Below are 17930 nucleotides of genomic sequence, written 5' to 3'. Positions count from 1 at the left end.
TTAAAAAAAAAACTTTAAAAAATCAGTGTGTATCCTAGGGAAATTTTAACATCACTCTCATACTACTTAAATCTTGTCCAATAAAACAGTCACTGAGGTACCTAGAATTTTTACAGGCATACTAGCCTCTTTCCAAGGCAGCAAAACAAAGACAGCACAGTTTTTCAACCTTCTCTACTGCATTGATATCTATAATTTCTGCTGCATTTGTGCAGCCTCATTTCTTTTTACTGCCTTTTGATAAGAAGAGCATACTTAATAGAGAAAAAGGTGATCATTAAAGTCTAGTCCTGGATCCTGTGGACTTCAGTCTGCAATAAAATCATATTGGATGTATTTATTCAAAAGATAATCTGCCTTCTAAAAAGTATCTTTTGTGACCAAGTTACACAATCAAAATTTTACTACTAGATGACCACTGTTCAAGTTTCTGCTTTGAAGTTAGGACAAATTCACAAATATTACTAAAGCTAAAAGGTAAAACAAGTACCATAAGAAAAAGTGTTCTGTGAGTTTAACTGTCTAAGACTCATGTGCTTGATGAAGAAAGTAGAAAGGATTTAGTGGAGAAGAAATGTCTTATTTACTGAGAGACTTGAGAGTTTGAGTTTGGAGAGGTCTTGTTCAGAAGGAAGGTTATAGATTGACTACTGCTGGGGTTAATTAACTATAAAGCTATAAATCAACACAAAAAATTGTCCCCACAACTCGACAATTTCAGGGAATCACATACAGTGAGATAAGTTGATTTAATAGGCTTAACCAACATGTTTGGCTAAGAGATTTCAGATCCCTGTATTTGTACATTAGTGCTTCTCAAAACTGGGAAAAATCATTTAGTATTTTACAGAGGACTTAGTGATTTGAATTATCAGAAACGATGCCCCATTTACAGCTACACTGTGAAAGAAAACACTAGTTTTCAGGTTGACCCATCCAACGAATTCACTATAGGGCAATTAGTTGCCTGGTACAGGCAATTTTGAATTAAAAACAAAAACCTTTCTCATTTAGGTGAAAAATCAGTATGGTTTCTTTAAAGAATAACACTGAGAAAAGGAAGGGATCTGAAAGTGGTACAACTGAATACAGAAAGCACTATTTTAAGTGTACACAAAATAACCACTTTCATGCAAACAGACACTCACATATTTGTTGCTTGACTTTACTTCCCGTTCCAAACAGAAGCACATTTTATGCGATGCATATTCTTTCAATGGGGACTTTTTTCCCCCAAAATTTCAGACTGCTTTTCTTTCACTCACTGGGACTGAACTGAGAAGGGATGAAGAATGGTAGATATGACAATCACAAATCTAAAACAATAAATGACTTTGGGTTAATCTCTAACCCAGATATTTTTTAAATTTTAAACTGTGAAATACAACACACAATGGCATAAAATAGACTATTTTATAGCAAACCACTATTGTAGCTATTGCTCAGGTAAAGAAATTAAATGACACTTCCCCCCTTTCTGCCTTTTATGTCCCATCCCAATTTTAACCACTACCCCTCAAGACACTTCCTTTCTTTTTTACTTCCTAAGAAAACATCTCTAAATGCTATCATTAGTTTAAATTGTCAAATTTGAGCTTTGAAATAAAGTACTGGATTGTATGTCATGTCTTCACTCTGCTTGGATGTGAGACCTATACTCTTGGAAGTAGCCAATTCCCTTTATTTTCATTGCTGAGTAGTATTCCAACATTTAATGCCATTTAGGTTGTTAACATTTTGGAATTATTACAAATCATGCTGTGGACATTGTGCTTCTCTCTTGCTGCAACTGGGCATATTTGTTTCTGTTGGGCATTCACTTAGCAGTGCAATTTTATCTTATTATTAAAGATATTGCCACAAAGTAGGATCTAAGTCATTGATACAAATACAGTCCAAAATGGATCTTGGTATCATCCAGAGGTACCTCAAAAGAGGTCAAATTAAACAGGGAAGGTATGCAGTCCTCACCTTCAGCCGAGCAGACCCATTCGTTAACTGCTGCAGTTAAGATTTTGCTTGAAGGAGTTCTGCTCTAGTTTAACAACATGGCATACAGGGATTCATGACTTAACTTTACTTGAATTAACTATTCATTTAGTAAATATGTCTGGAGATTAACTGGAAGAACAGACTATGAATAAGGCAGCCACCTGACAATGGAGACAGAAATAGGTTTATCATTTCCAGTGCTCAAGATACTAAGTGAGTTGAGGGAGAAAGAATTAAGTGTTTGGACCTGACTACTTCATAAACCTAAGGAATTATAACCAGGAAGAGCAGGTGATCAGCTGAGTATCCTGAGAGGGCAGAGAGCACAAGCTTTGGACTCAGGCCCAGTTGTGAGATCTGGATTCTATCATAATGGAGTGATCTTGTAGAAGTAACTTCATTTTTCAGTTCAATAATGAGGTTAATATCAGGATCTCTTCTTCAGGGTTCTTAGGGAAATGAAGGGAGGTTTTAAAAATAAAATGCCTGGCACACAGCACTCAGTGTTAGCCTCTGGTTCTAAGTAGCGACACACTTGCTAGAGCAAAAGACAACATGCTACTGGCTACTAAAGAGTAAGAAAAAATTTCCAGGTATGATTTAGGGAAAAAACAATGCTACAATGATAATTTTAGAAGCTATAACTCTGTTAGGCAAGTGTGTAAATAAACTTGAATTAAACATACACATCCTACTTATGTGAACATCTAGGTTCCTACAAGAATTTGCACCATCAACAACTGAGCACCCTGGAAATATTTGACATCTTGCCTCTCTACAGATTTGTTGTTTGCCATCTAGTCAGTGCTTAATGGCAGGCATCTAAAGCCAAAAAAAAACTAGTAGAAAACAAGGTTAAAAAGAAGTGTATATGCAAGCTATCAGGTGCTATTGCTACTTCTGAGAGCAGGGACATAATCCAAATAATTTTAAGAGAAGTTGTGATCTAATTAATTGATATGTTATTCTAACATAACAGCTGTGTTCTGCACGGAATCTTAATGCGATATTCTTCAGCTCCATGGTGGCATATTAGACTACCCTGGGAGGTTTTAAAGTATTCCATTCCTAGATAAAACTGGAGGGTGCCTGTATGCTGTCTTTTTAAAAGCTCTCTAAATGACCCTAAATATGTAACTAGAGTGCAAACCACTGGGCAAGTAAGTTGCATTTTCATCATGTTCAGGAGGAGATATTGAGACAAGCAGTCCTCACTGGGTAGGTAGGTGGTTAATACAGAGGACATTTCAAGACATATGCAACATCACAATCCTCACAGCAACCCTACAATGTAGGTAAGTAGTGCCCTTTCATAAGCAACTGGCTCAGAGAAAACACTTGGAGCCGAGTCCCAGGTTCTCTGTGAGCTTTAAAGCTAAGATTCCCCTACTTACTACCAGACCATGGATTTTTCTTCTCTGGTCCTCACAGTACAGAGTATTCTCAAGCTAGTTATGGTTTGGGAAGGCTACTTCCTTATAACTGGTTTCTCCCACTTAGAAAGCCAGTGAGTACATGTATCAGCTGTCAGAAGAGGCCAAGCTCCTCCCTGGGGAGCTAAATGTAAGGAGCATGCCAGCTCCCCAACCCATAGCAAAGTTACAGCCCTTTTCTCCTACCTTCAGAACCCCAACAACTAAGCCTGCAATTTGGAAATTTTTTAAATTATACTTTTGCTAACTTCTAGGAAATTTGGAAGCCAAAGAACAGCCTAGAAGAGAATATCCTCTATTACTCAAGTAAAATCCTCTAGTGATAATCTATATTTTATGGTTAATTTTCTTTTAAAAAATTTTGTATATTGTTTGTGCCTCCCCCCCCCCATTTATGTTCCAGGAGCATCATCTTCTCATTTTTCTCCTGCAAATACTTTACTGCAAAATATTTCCATATGAACGTACCAGCTTATCTTAACCTTTCTCCAACTCTCCACTAATATTAGAAAGGAATAAAAATGTGGATCATGTTTTAAATCATGGAAAGAGTATATGACCCTTCTAAGACTCTTTATTTTTAAACTGCCTTTCAGAAAAATACGAATTTGTATGTCCATCAGTAGTGATTGATCATGACACTGTAGTCAACTGGATAAAATGTAAAACTCTGGGAGGTTGAATGACCCTTTTTGGTGGAGGCAGCATACTGGGGATTGAACTCTGGAGTACCCTATCACTGAGCTACATCCCTAATTATTTTCTTTCTTTTTTTTCTCTGAGATAGGTTCTCACTAAATTGCTCAGGCTGGCCTCTCAAACTTCCTCCAAATAAGCTGGGATTATAGACACATGCCACAACATCTAACTTGTGAGCAATCATTTCAAAATGTAAATCTGATCATGTCAAATACCTATTGCTTAGCTTTTCTTTGCATAATGTTGCCTAAAACTACAAATCTTCATTCCTGCATTGTAAGCTTAAAGTTGCTGTGCTACTTCTGGCTGGGAACTTTTGCACCTCCTTTTCCCTCTACCATCTCATTTTTTCTCTTTGAGTAATTACTTTTTAGTTCTTAGCTGGAGTGTCATCTCCTTCAGGAGTTCTCCCAGATCACACTTATGTCCTATTACATTGGACACTTTGAACACCTCATAGCCCTCCCCTCTGTACTCGTATCAGTTATATCTGTTTTTTTTTCTTTCCACAATAGCATATAGCTCCATGAATGTAGGTGATTTTGCTTATTCTCTAGTGTGTAGCATACATCCTCTATTGAATAAATGTTTTTTATATAGAATAACATAACCTAAACTGTGCTACTGGATGATTACTCTTTGATATCTAATAGTTAAGACCACTGAAAGATGAAAACATAAACAAGACAGGGAACTTAAAGGAGTTAAATTCTGGTACAAAGGAACACAAGAGAATGGTAACAGGTGAAAAAGACAAAGAATTCATTTAAGATGACTTCAAGATTAAAGGTTTAATACCTCCAAGATAGTAAATAGTAGGGGTGCTATTTATAGTAAAAAAAAAAATGGGGGCTAGAGTTGTGGCTCAAGGGTAGAGCACTTGTTTAGCATGTATTGAGGCATTCTTGGCACTGAATATTAATAAATGTCCATGAACAACTAAAAAAATGTTTTAAAAAAATAAGTCAAAAAATGGTACTGGGGGCATGACTCAATGGCAGAACACTTACCTAGCACTGGCAAGGAAGCCCTAGATTTGATCTCCAGTACAACAGAAAATAAAGGTTGGGAAGTGCAGAAAAAGGGGCATAGTTAGACCCAATAAACCTCCCTTCCCCATGCAAAGTGAATCACATCTACTTTATTCCCTACTTATCAGTGGTTAACTCCCATGTGTTACTATATTAGTGTACATGTGAACTCAATGTAGCATACCCATGGACAGGCATGGACTTTGATATCTACCAATCCTAGATTTAAATCTTGGCTCTGAATCTTAGCCTTGTAACTAGATAAATGTTAATCCTTTATGCATATCAAATCTTCTCAAAGATAATAATTAGACATGGCTTTATTTACAGAGGTATACAAAATGAAATGTTTCACAGTGACTGGCACATACTGAAAATTCAATAAATGGATTATTAATTATACTTTTCCTTAGAACATTATGGTTAAGATCAAACTTGACAATACATATGAACATCAAAGAACTGCCACATAGTAGGTGGGCAATGTTTGATGAATTGAATGTTCACTAAGACATTCTGAACAAAAACTAATCTTAATATGCTCAGCACCAAAATCAGAGGTGGAATTAAAGATAGAATATAAGCACAGGTACATGAAGTGTTGAACCCATGGTAGGACTATAAAGCAATATATTCCCTTTAGACAGAAGTTTAAAATGTGTATATCTACAATTCATCGTAACCTACGAGTATACAAAACAGGTTAAACAAATAAGTCACATAACATAAGCTTTGTTTTTAACAGCCAAAACCTACATATAAATGTCACATTAACATAGGAGCATGACAATCACTAGACAGAAGGGGCACATTTGTATGTACTGATAGTAGAATATACCATCAATATGATATATTGAGAATTTGGACAAGAATTACTCTGGCTTTTAATGATGGTACAGTTTTCTATTAAACACACACACATAATTTTTCCCCCTCTACTGAGGATTGAACCCAAGGGTTCTCTACCACTGATCTATATCCTAAGCACTTTGAGACAAGAATCTCATTAAGATGCCTAGACCGACTTCAAACTGTGATCATTCTGCCTCAACATACTCAGTAGCTGGGATTGCATGTGGGTACCATGGCACCATGCCTGGCCTATAATTTTTTTTGTTTTTGAGGCGGGTATCGGAGATTGAAACCAGGGGTACTTAACCAGTGAGCCACATCCCCCGCCCTTTTTACAATATTTTATTTGAGAAACAGGGTCTCCCTAAGTTGCTTAGTACCTCACTAAGTTACCAAGGCTGGCTTTTACTTCGTGAGAGACTGGAGATGAAGAACAATTTAGAATATAATTCATATTCTGGGGGAAAGATCCTTAAAACCTCTTTTCCTACAACCTTAAAAACATTTTTGTAAATGCACTGAAGAGTAGGAATTATACAACAAATGTTTACATAATTATTTTTAATTTTTTATGGGAAAATGACTGACCAACACTTTGTAATTCTAGATAGGCCAGGTGTGGTGCCATGATGCCCACCTGCAATCCCAGCTACTGGGGAAGTTGAAGCAGAAGGATCACAATTTGAAGCCAGTCTGGGCATCTTGATGAGACTCTTGTCTCAAAGTGCTTAGAATATAGATCGTTGGTAGAGAACCCTTGGGTTCAACTCCCAGTAGAGAAGGAAAAAGTGTGTGTGTATGTGTGTGTGTGTGTGTGTGTGTGTGTGTGTGTTTAATAGAAAACTATATCACCATTAAAAGTTACCCTGTAGAGTAATTCTTATCCAAATTCTCAATATATCATTAACTGAAAAGGATAGGTCACAAAACAGATGCAAAATTATCAACATTAAAAATTGCCACCTTTGGCTAAGGTGATTTTTCTCCTTTTGTTTTTCAGTCTCTTTTACAAATTTACTAATAGCTTTCTAATTTCCTACAATAACTATGCAATTAGAAAAAATTCTATTAAAATGGATGTTCATAGCTAACTCTAATGCTTTAGGAGTGTGCACATTGATGTAGCCATAATGCTAGTGATTCTAATATAAATACAAGAAATTCTTCAATACATGGTTGGAAAAAGGCTATAATAAAGTAATCATTTCCCAGGAAACTTAATAAAATGGTAAAGACACTACTTTGTTTATCAAAAGAATTTATTAGAAAATATTACACACTACATATTTGTTAAAGAATATTGTTTCGGCAGACAGCACTCCAACCTCGTACTACAATGTTTCAGACCCTGGGGCAAACACTGTGCTTCTGAAGCAACATCTTTTAGATGGAACATTCAAGCAGTACACAGTGTGGCTATTTAAAGGAAGGTAATGGAGAAAATGTGGTAATACCAGAACAACAACAAAATCACAAAACTTTTGGAATGTTAAAATAATGAATAACCACTATTAGTCTCAAAATTCTAGGCGAGATCTCTATAGCCTAAAACATCAGTCACTCTGACTCTAAGTAACAGGGAACAAGGTCCCAAAAGTCAAGACAACAATCATCTTGATTTTTAAAACACAAACAAAAAAAGGAATCTATAACCCCATAAATTGTCTTTTATTAAGCCTATGCACATGCAAAATTAATGTGAATTTCTGAAAAAAAAATAATGGGAAATGTTCAAGAAATGTGTATCTTTTAACATACAGCACACATTTTCTAATTCAATCTTAAAACATTTCAAAATTTTAAGTTTAAATTCTCATCCAGTAACATTCTTCCTTATTTTAAATGCAGTCAATTATTGCCCCAACCAGATTTGGAACACACATGAGTTATTTTCAAGAATGGTGGAAATACCTCATGAGAATTCCACCAAAGGTATGAGGCTTTAGCTTTTCCCCACATCACCTAAATCTTTCTTCAAAACTTCATTTTACTTGTCTGCAAAAGTCCAATGGTATAAAGCAAATTATAAAAATGTAACCCAATCCCCAAATGTCACTGAGATAAAATGCAGGGAAAGCTCGCATTGTATGACTTAACCAGCTCAGGCACAACAATTTGCCACAAAATTTTCAGTGTGAACTCAGTTGCAAGATCACACCATTGTTTGACAAAGTTCTAAACTGAAACTGAGGAGGTGTGCATTGATATTTGAAACTGTCTTAATATTTTATTAGAAGAAATACTTCTAAACTTCTTTCCCCATCGTAATCTAAACACAAACTTGAATTAAAAATATATATGTAATTAAAATACTATATTACAAATGCCCAGAAATGTAGAATGAAGATCGAAAACTGCTTGGAAATATTTTTAGGATTACAATCATAACCTAACAAAACGTATTACTAACTAGCACAATCACTATGAGGGCCAACATTTCAAAATATTTTGCCTATCAAAGCTAGCACCAGGAAAGTATTATGCACAAAAAACTGAGAAACAGATCATCTTCACTTTAGAAAAACACAGTTCTACAGAGTATTGCTCTCACTAGTTTAGCTAGTAAAAGGTCTCACTAGAGGCATACATTTACTTTGGGTCCACTAACCTATTTCCCAAATATTTGGTATCTACTGAAAATTGTTACTGGAATGAAAGACAGTTTATCACAGAAAGAAGCCATTTTTTCTTTGAAGATGCCAATTAAAATAATGGCATTATAAACATTTTAAACTTACCTTTTTAAAAAAATCAACATAATCTAGTACTTTAAAAAAAGAGTTACAAAATTACTAGTCCCTGAAAGGCTAATAATCAAAACTCCATTGCTTCATTGCCTCTTCCTCTTCAAACACAGGTTTCAATGTTTACAATTTTGCAACATGGCTAATAGCCATTATATGATCACCTAATAAATCAACACTTCATTCACTATAAAGCATTTGAGGATTTCTTAAATGTGAAAAGAATTTTATCAGTGATTAGACAAATGAGCACAACCTGAAGCTAGCAAGTGAATTTTATCATTCTACCTTTGTCCCAAAGAAGTGGGGGGAGGGGGTCACCACTTAACAGCAATTCTCCAGTTGGCACAAATAATTTATCATCTCTGATGGGTAGAAGATATTATGAAGAAACATAATTTCTATAAAATCAACACTTTTTTCAAATTGGTCTTCTAAACTCAACAAAGACTTGGAACTGCCAAAGTTGTACCTAACAAATCAAACTGCTTTATCTCAACTGGAGAAGAAAAAAGGCACAAAAGAAAAACAAGCAGCATAACCTTTATTTGGTGATACAACAGATAAAGAGTGTCTCAAAGTTTTGAACACTAAATTTTACGTATGTGATAATTTGTTTCTATCTAAGCAATTTATTCAGATATGTGCTTTAAAAATACACATTAGGAACCCTGCAATTGGTACGTTCTGTTTAATATTAGAAATATTTTTCATGGTAATACATTATTTAACTTTCTATAAGTAAGAGGGAAAGTCATAAAGATCATATTTTATTTTTAGTCTGACAGAATAAATGTATTATATATATCTCTCTTCCAAAACCAATGCACTTAGAAATTTCTAAATTATGCACTCCATTATTCTAATCAAAAAACTGTACATCTTCCAGTATCCACACTATAACACAATCCTAATAAAAATGCACATTCTTTAAACCCTTTCCTATTCCTTGAATTTGCTTTATTTGGGTTTGGGGGGTTGGATATATAAGTTGCAGTGCAGAACTATATTTATTTAGAACAAAACATTATATCCTACATTAAAAAAAATAATTTTATCAAAACCAAATTTCAGTCACAGTTATGTATGATTTTCAGTTAATGATACATGTTGAAATTGCACTTTGCAGATATCTTGATAATGTCCTTTATAGCGCTCCCCATTTCAGCCTATGTTTTTTTCAGTAGACACGGGTTCCTCCAGAGTTTTCTTTTGGCTCCCCTTCCGTGAATATTTGTATTTGTCTACATAGGCTTTTACCAGATTTGCCACTTTAGTAGAATTTACTTCTCCACTCTTACTATGACAAACCTAAGAGAAAAGGGGGGGAAAACTTTTTTCATGCTTAAAGGGATTAAAGCAAAATGGAAAGTTTTGTGAAAATAAATAACCCCCAAAGAGATAGTAATTTTCATGTTGCATCTCTCACATGAACTTATTCTAAAGGTAAAAAAGCAGCCAAGAATTAGTAGGAGCTAGCTTTTATTAATTAAATTTAAACATTCCTCTATTAAAATAGAGGTGGTTCAAAACAGTATGCCCAGAACATCACTAAAGCTATAACTTACTTTATCTACTGCTTTCCGTACAATCTCTTTATATTCTTCCTTGGTGATATCTTTATTTTGGTAAAATGGTTTAATAGCCAATTTTACCTCTTGTGCTGCTTTTTCTTGAATTTGCAATTTCTGATGAGAAGAAAATGTATAATTATTAGCTACCAATCACATACTTTCAAAAATTTCTTTAAAAATATAAAATTGAAAACACAGCACACCAACATTTTTACAAAAAATTCTTAAAATATTAGTATGACAAATACAAAACAGTAAATAACATGTATTATGTAATATTACCAGTAATTCACTGAGCATCAACACATCTACATAGAACCCTTTAAATAATAATGGAATTTAAGACTACTAATAATAATTTCCCTTCACCACTGTACAAAAGAAAACTGATTTTTTTCATCTTTATCATATACAGAATTATGTAGGTTGCTCTCAACTTTGAACTTGCCTTGTCTGTCTTCGAGCTATCTGCGCTGGCTTCCACTGTAACACTTACTTTGCTTTCTGCCAATTTTACAGCAGCATTAGAGGCTTTGCTGTGACTTGATGACGAAGTATTACCAGAACTTGGTCCCTGAACTGTTCCCATATTTCCTGGGGCTGCTGTCGGAGCAGGCAAGACTGGTGTACTCATGTTATTACCTACATGAGAAGCACTAGGAATACCCTGTTTTAAAGAGTTATCATCAGTTAATACATTACTTATAGTCGAAAGAAGTCTATTAGTCATATATTAGAAATAACATTAAAAAACACAAAAATGATTCAACCTTACTACTTAAACACAAAGATTCAAAACATGAGAAATGCATATTTCAGATCATTTATATATACAGAGCTGTTTCAAAAAAATGAATAACATTTTTAAATGGTGCCTTATTTAAATATGTCAAGATGACTTTTAAATTATATATGTGTATTACAATGTTCTCACAGCAACATAAATAAGCGAGGAGAAAAACAGCATTTAAAGAGGTGTATCTTTCTGCAAGACTCTTTAGAAATATTAATTAAAGTAAATGCCCCTACTTAAGGACTGAAGAAAATGAGACACTGATGTTAAAGGGCCTGAAGTGTGAGTTCACAGAAAATGATAATAAGAAACCAATTCTAAAATCTCATTTACCTACTCTTCCAACAAAATCTTATTGTCATGATTCTAGAATTTCTAAGGTAGATATAAAACTATAAGCAACACAATCCAAAATTATTCAGATTTTTCTCTCACAAAGGTATTTCTTCCTTTTTAGCATGGTGAATTCATGAAAATGAAACATGGATGATAATTGGTAATGAATAGCTTTATCTAGCATTTGTCCAAGCATCATAATACAAGCCTGATCACAGTAATCACTAATTTCCACCACCCAGTACCAAAAATTCAATTAAAATAGGGAAACATTTTAAAGCACCTTTTACTCTATTCTAGTTTGACTCATAATTTGGTCTCATTTCCCACCTCTTGGCAGTACTAGAAATTGAATCTAGGGCCTTGTGCATGCTAGGCAAGCACTACCACTGAGATATACCCCAAACTTGCAATCCTCCTGCCTAGGCCTCCTGAATAATGGAATACAAGCATACACCACAACTGGCATTATTTGTCCTCTTAATCTGACAAAGACCCTGTTGGATATAAATAATGACATACATGTAGCTTGCATGTTCAATTAATTTTCCTACTTAGGGACTGGTGGCAGATGTGTTGAAAAGGAAAATAAAAAAAAGGGATTATGAAGGTTCACCAGAAATAAACAACTGTTTCTAGATGCCAAGAAGCCCTTCCTTAAATATTTGCCCCCAAGAGCTAAAATATTTATAATGTTGATATATATATATAATATTTATGTTGATTAAACTTGAGCTCCTAAGAACATACCTGCAACTGCTTTCCATCTGGCTGTGAAGCAATGTAGCTGACTTGTTGAGATGGAGGGGGAGGGGGTGGTGGTGGTGGCAGTCCCTGAGTTACACTGGTAGGAGCAGCTACCTGCATGAGAGGCACTCCTGTGTGGAGATGCAAGGGTAGCTGGGGATGAATGTTAAATGGATTGCGTTGGATGTTCATCAAAGGGGCATGAACACCCATTGGATATGGGAAGATATTCATAGGCTGGTGTGCACTCATTTGTTGTTGCATTACGTTCATTTGTGGTTGCATCATATTTATAGGTAGCTGAGAACCATCAACTTCTTGGTTTGTTTGGTCTTTTAGGTTAGAATCTATCAAAAGAAAAAAGAACTTGTGAAAAAAAAAAAACAACAAGTTACAAATCTTCAAACAGAGAAGCAAAGAACCAACGATTATAGTAAAATTAAGTAACAAAAGACTCAAGTATACCAAAACCAATATCTAATTATTTAATCCTGTCATATCTAAAATAATGGAGAATGGTTTTCTAATTAAAAGAAAATGTCGAAAACATAAGTTCACATGATAACATACATCAACAGCAACAAAGAATCAGTAATTCAAGAAGCTTACTAGTTAAAAAACGTTATATAAAAATTGATTACTAAATTACAAGTAAGATCAATTTTTAATATTTTGAACTGTTTTTTTTCTTTCATGTCCATCACAAAGAAAGATAAAAATTAGAAGAATGACTTATTTGTATGAGAATAATGATCAATAAAAATTCAAATGTGCACATTTGAAACAAACGTTAATAGAAGTTAATTTCCAAACACTTCTATGTAGTAAACAGTACATAAATATTTAAGACACTAGCAAACAGCAAAATTTGGAGACTGTGTGGGGTTTCAAAATAAATACTGGCATATATTATGTGTATGTTTATATGTAATGCAAAGTGCTTTATAAACTAGGGTTCAGCTTAACATTATAAAAACTATAAATAAAGATCATTTCAATTCATACCAGTATTACATTTATAACCTTTTTCTTCAAGTAAAATACTATCAACAAGTAAACAATATGTTACCCTGTTCAGTTGTTTCCTCTTCTTGTCTCATCCATCCAGACTGTGGAACTGAAGAATTCCTCCCTCGTCGTGAATAATAGTTTTGTACATCTGCTGGCAGAGTCTTTCTCACAGCCCAACTAGATGCAGATGTCCACCCTGATCTATCAGCTGGTGTATCAAATGAGAACTCTTGTTCATTTTTCCGCTTATAGGGTGGCTGTTCCATGTACTTGAAAGAATCATTCCCTGAACTATTTGAATTCCCTGAGAGGGGTTTTCGGTTTTGCCACCTATTTTCATTCTGATCTGTGTAGGCAAAACTACCTCTATAAGTGCCTCTGCCACGGTTACCTCTACCACGGTTAGACATCCAACCTGAACCAAAGTTTTTATTCCAAGAATTCCCTGAATTTTCATTTCTATTTTCTTCCCAGTGGGAATCTTTTAATTTTTCTGAATTTCTGGTCCTTGGATCAGGCCCAGAATTAATTTTTTCGGTTACCCAACTGGGACAGTCATTTCTATGTTTGTCAGAATTTGGATCATCAGCATCTGAACTGATATCACATTTTTCTTTTCTAGTATTTTCATTCTGCTTCTCTGGGTCATTCCTTCTGTACCGATCATTTCCTCGTGGACATCTCCAACCATCATTTGTCCACCTTTCCTTCCACCGCGGAGAGTAGCTATCTCTTTCATTTCTACCAAATGATGAACTTTTACTTTTTGTTCTAGACCGTAATGGCGACCTAGAACGAGATCTGGACCTGGACCACCGTCTAGTTCTTCTTTCTCTATCACGATCTCTCCTCTGTCCATCTCTATCATTTTCTCTTTCTCTGCTCCGGGACCTTGATTTTTCTCTTGAGGAAGAATCTTTCACTCTTGACTGTGATCTTTGGTTCTCTCTAGAAATATCTCTTTTGGGGGACAGTGATTCAGATCTTCTGCCTTCCCTGGCACTATCTCTTTTTGGAGACCGAGACTGAGAATGCCTCCTTTCTTTTGTCATATCCTTTTTAGGGGACTGAGAACGAGATTTTTTCCGTCCTCTAGCAGATTCTTTCTTAGGAGATGGTGATCGAGACTTCCTGCTTTCTTTTCCAGTATCTCTTTTGGGAGATGGAGACTGAGACCGCTTTTTTTCTTGTGTAGAGTCTTTGTTAGGAGACCAAGTAGTAGATGGAGAATGAAATCGTGATCTCCGAGTACGAGGCTTTTTGGCTTTATCTGTTTTATCTAATGAGCTTTCAGATGGCTGAGATCCAGTTTCAACCTTTTCATTAACAGGATCTGAAGACGGCATATTTTCAGAAGAGTGTGCCACAGAAGTTTCGTTTAATTGTTTAGTGTCAGCATTTACAGATGATTCAATTTCAGATTCATTTTGATCACTGCAAAATGAATCACACTCCATGGGTATCATTTCATTATCATCCTCACCGAAATGTTTCTGTATCAGTTCTATGTGTGTGTTGGGCAATTCTAGAGATGTAGGATGTTCAACAAGAGATTCAGTATTTTCTTCTAAAGATGTGTCTGATTTGGTGTTAACGTCATTTTTTAATAAATTATTTTCAGAGTCTTTAATACTACTTGAATTTTCATTTTGTGAAGTATCACATGTTGCAGCTGTTACTGCATCACCAGTTTCAACATGCCTGAGTAACTGAATCTCTGTGCTCTCAAAAGATTTGCTGTCTGCTGTTTGTATAATTTCACCATCAGAAGATTCTAATTTTGGGTCCACTACAATCTCTTCTGTTTTTACTGAAGAATCATTATGATCAATAATTACTACTACAGAACTTTCTACTATGCCTTTATTAACCACTGACTCTGCATTCTCAAGTTTCTCATCTAGATGGGGACTAGACACAGATTGGTATATTTCAATTTCAGATCTTGAACATTTAAGAAAATCATTTGGAGAATGATCTGAACCTACAACTACCTTTACCTCTGATTCTGAAGATTCAGATATCTGGTCTTGATTTTCCAAAGGATCACTTCCTTTTTCAAAAATGTCTTTAGAAAGCTCACTTTCTAAACAAAAATCTTTACCTTCTATACCTGAACTCTCAAGTTTATTTTCTTTCTCCTCTCCAACTAGCACAGGAAGATCTTGAGTAGATTCAGAATACAAAGGTTCCTTTTCCTCTACATCATGATTCTTGCTACATTCCTCACTTTCTTCTATTTGTTCACTGTAGCTTTTCAAACAATTAGCAGACTGATTTTCTACATCTGTCTGCAAAGAACAAATGTCACTACGTTCTACATCCGATTGCTGCTCTTTCTCTAACACAGGTGGTGTGTCAGATTCTGCTGTTTCTTCCTCTACTGAATCACTAGAAGATGATTTTTCAGGGGGAGGTATAGAACTCCGGAGTTTCTTTTTCAGTATAGGTGGTTTTCTTCCTCTTCTTACAGGCTTCCGTTTTGGAGCTTGTCTTTGCTTTTCTGACTCAGCTGGAGAGGAAACACTTACAGAAGGGTTACTATTACCTGGGGCATCACACCCAGAATTACTTGATACTGGGGATCTCTGAGACTGACTGACAGTCTCAGCTCTTGTATTACGTGTAGATCTTCTTGTAGGAGTTGCTGTTGCAGATTTTCGTCTTGATCCTCTAGTATTTGATGTGCTAGAAGTCTGCTTCTTTTCTTCTCCTTCCTGGGTATGTGTCAACGTGCATCCCTTGAAAGAAGTACCTGATAAGATGGGGAAACAATTAAAAATGTTTTTAAAATGTTGCAAAAGCTGACAGTAGGTTTGGCTTAAGTTTAATTTTAGTATGAGTGGACAATACAGTGAAAAAATTCTTGTGAATCAAATTATAAATAAGTGAATAGTTACTAACATCCGAGTAATACAAGATTTCATCAGCTTTTTTTAGTAATGCTATTGAAATAAGTTATAACTGTACTTGAATCCATGTGGGCAATTTAACATGGGGAAAAAAGTTAAATATGCTTAGTCAGATACTATTTGTTTAATGAGCTGTTACTATCTAAGCAAAAAGAAAAACTGTCAAGTTAGCAATAAGTAGACAAAGATTCAAACTGCTTCTTCACAAATAATTTATATATGCTACTTCTAACGATCTATGGTTTAACAGAAAGGAGACTTCTTGTCCCTTCCCCAAAGCCTTGAAGTTGTAATTTCTAAAAACTCTAAAATAAATTTTCTAGTTGGAACCATTTTTTCTTTCCCCCAGTACTAGTCTCACCACACATGAGAGTCAAGAATTCTTCTACTGAGACACATTACTAGACCTTTTTATTTTATTTTGAGAAAAGGTCCAAGTTGCCCAGGCTGGCCTGGAACTTGCAATTCTCTTCCCTGAGTCTCCCAGAAAGCTGAGATTACAGACATGTGCCACCACACCCAGCTTGGGACAGATTTTTTTTTTAATTGACAGATAAAGATGTATGTGTATACTGTGTAGAATATTCTGAAGTATATATACACTGAGGGATGACTAAATCTAGCTAATTAACTATACATTATTTCACAGTTATTATTTTTGTGCTGAGAATACTTTGTTACCTATTCTTGGCATTTTGGAAGATTATAATATATTATTAACTATAGTCTCCTTATTATTCTCAAGAGCTTTTGAATTTATTTCTCCTAACTCAAATGTTGGATCCCTTAACCAATATCTCCCCAGTACTACCCCCAAGTACCACCCCAGCTCCTGGAAACCATCATTCTATCCTCAGCTTTATGAAATCAAATGTTTCAGATATCATATGAGTGAAATCACATGGTATTTGTCTTTCTGTCTCAGCTTATTTCACTTAGTATAGTATCCTGCAGGTTCACCCATGTTTTTGCAAATGACAGGATTTCCTCCCTTTTTAATGGCCAAATGGTCCATTGTATGTAGTCATGCATGCAGATATATATATATATATATATATATATAGAGAGAGAGAGAGAGAGAGATAGTGGACATACTCACATGCATATATACACTCTAAGTTGGAATGAGTTTCAAATCAAGTCACTGTCCAATTATTAAGTAAATATCTAAAGTTATTATAACTTACTATAATTTATTTTAATTCATTGACATTCGGATACCTATGAAATTGGAAGAAGCTAATAATAATACAAACAATAATTATTTTTTAAAATACAAAAAAGTTTCACAAACTTTACCAAAATTTTCTAAAGATACGGTACTTGTTGGAAAAATAGTTCGTGGCAACACAGAAGAAATGAGAGGAAGAACTTCTGTTTCAATATCCAAAGGTATAAAACCAATTCTGAAAATTCAAAAAACAAAATAGGTATTTGTGTTTAAATTCTTTATAAAATTAGACCAGTAATCAAAAACTATTAGTTCTCCAAATCTGGTTAGCAATACTAAAATAAACTTTTTTGCCCAAGTAACTAAAAATCTAACTTCGAGATTATTCATTGCCCAAAGTTGGCCACCAACTGGCTACAAAGAAAAAAACTTTGAAAAAGCACATTTGCATATTTTTTCTGTTAAATGAATGTAAAGAGATGAAAGCAACTTAGTACAATCAGATATTTTCTTGCAAATAATACTGTCAATATTTTTTCCATATTTTTATTGGCACATTATAGTTGTACATAATGGTGGAATTGCGTGTTACACATATTCATACATGCAGAAAATAAAATTTGGCCAATATCATT

General features: G+C 34.7%; 1 protein-coding gene across 3 annotated transcripts in view; it reads right to left on the bottom strand.

Moving 5' to 3' along the window:
• Positions 1-7248: 7248 nt before the first annotated feature.
• Positions 7249-17930, bottom strand: part of Scaf11 (SR-related CTD associated factor 11) — a 79040-nt gene continuing 68358 nt past the window's right edge. The window contains exons 10-15 of one of the 3 annotated variants that reach the window (XM_013358479.3): positions 17424-17530; positions 13271-15967; positions 12205-12548; positions 10822-10992; positions 10320-10439; positions 7249-10062 (exon numbers count right to left, since the gene is read on the bottom strand). In XM_013358479.3, the coding sequence (XP_013213933.2) occupies positions 9916-10062; positions 10320-10439; positions 10822-10992; positions 12205-12548; positions 13271-15967; positions 17424-17530 (3586 nt within the window). In that variant the 3' untranslated portion in view covers positions 7249-9915. Of the gene's footprint in view, positions 10063-10319; positions 10440-10773; positions 10993-12204; positions 12549-13270; positions 15968-17423; positions 17531-17930 lie in introns of all 3 variants that reach the window. The other 2 variants (XM_013358478.3, XM_005324855.4) reach the window with 2 other exon arrangements.

Source organism: Ictidomys tridecemlineatus, chromosome 6 (assembly GCF_052094955.1).
Source record: "Ictidomys tridecemlineatus isolate mIctTri1 chromosome 6, mIctTri1.hap1, whole genome shotgun sequence".
Lineage (NCBI taxonomy): Eukaryota > Metazoa > Chordata > Mammalia > Rodentia > Sciuridae > Ictidomys > Ictidomys tridecemlineatus.
The sequence above is the reverse complement of the archived record's forward strand: the minus strand, read 5'-3'. Positions and strand labels throughout refer to the sequence as shown.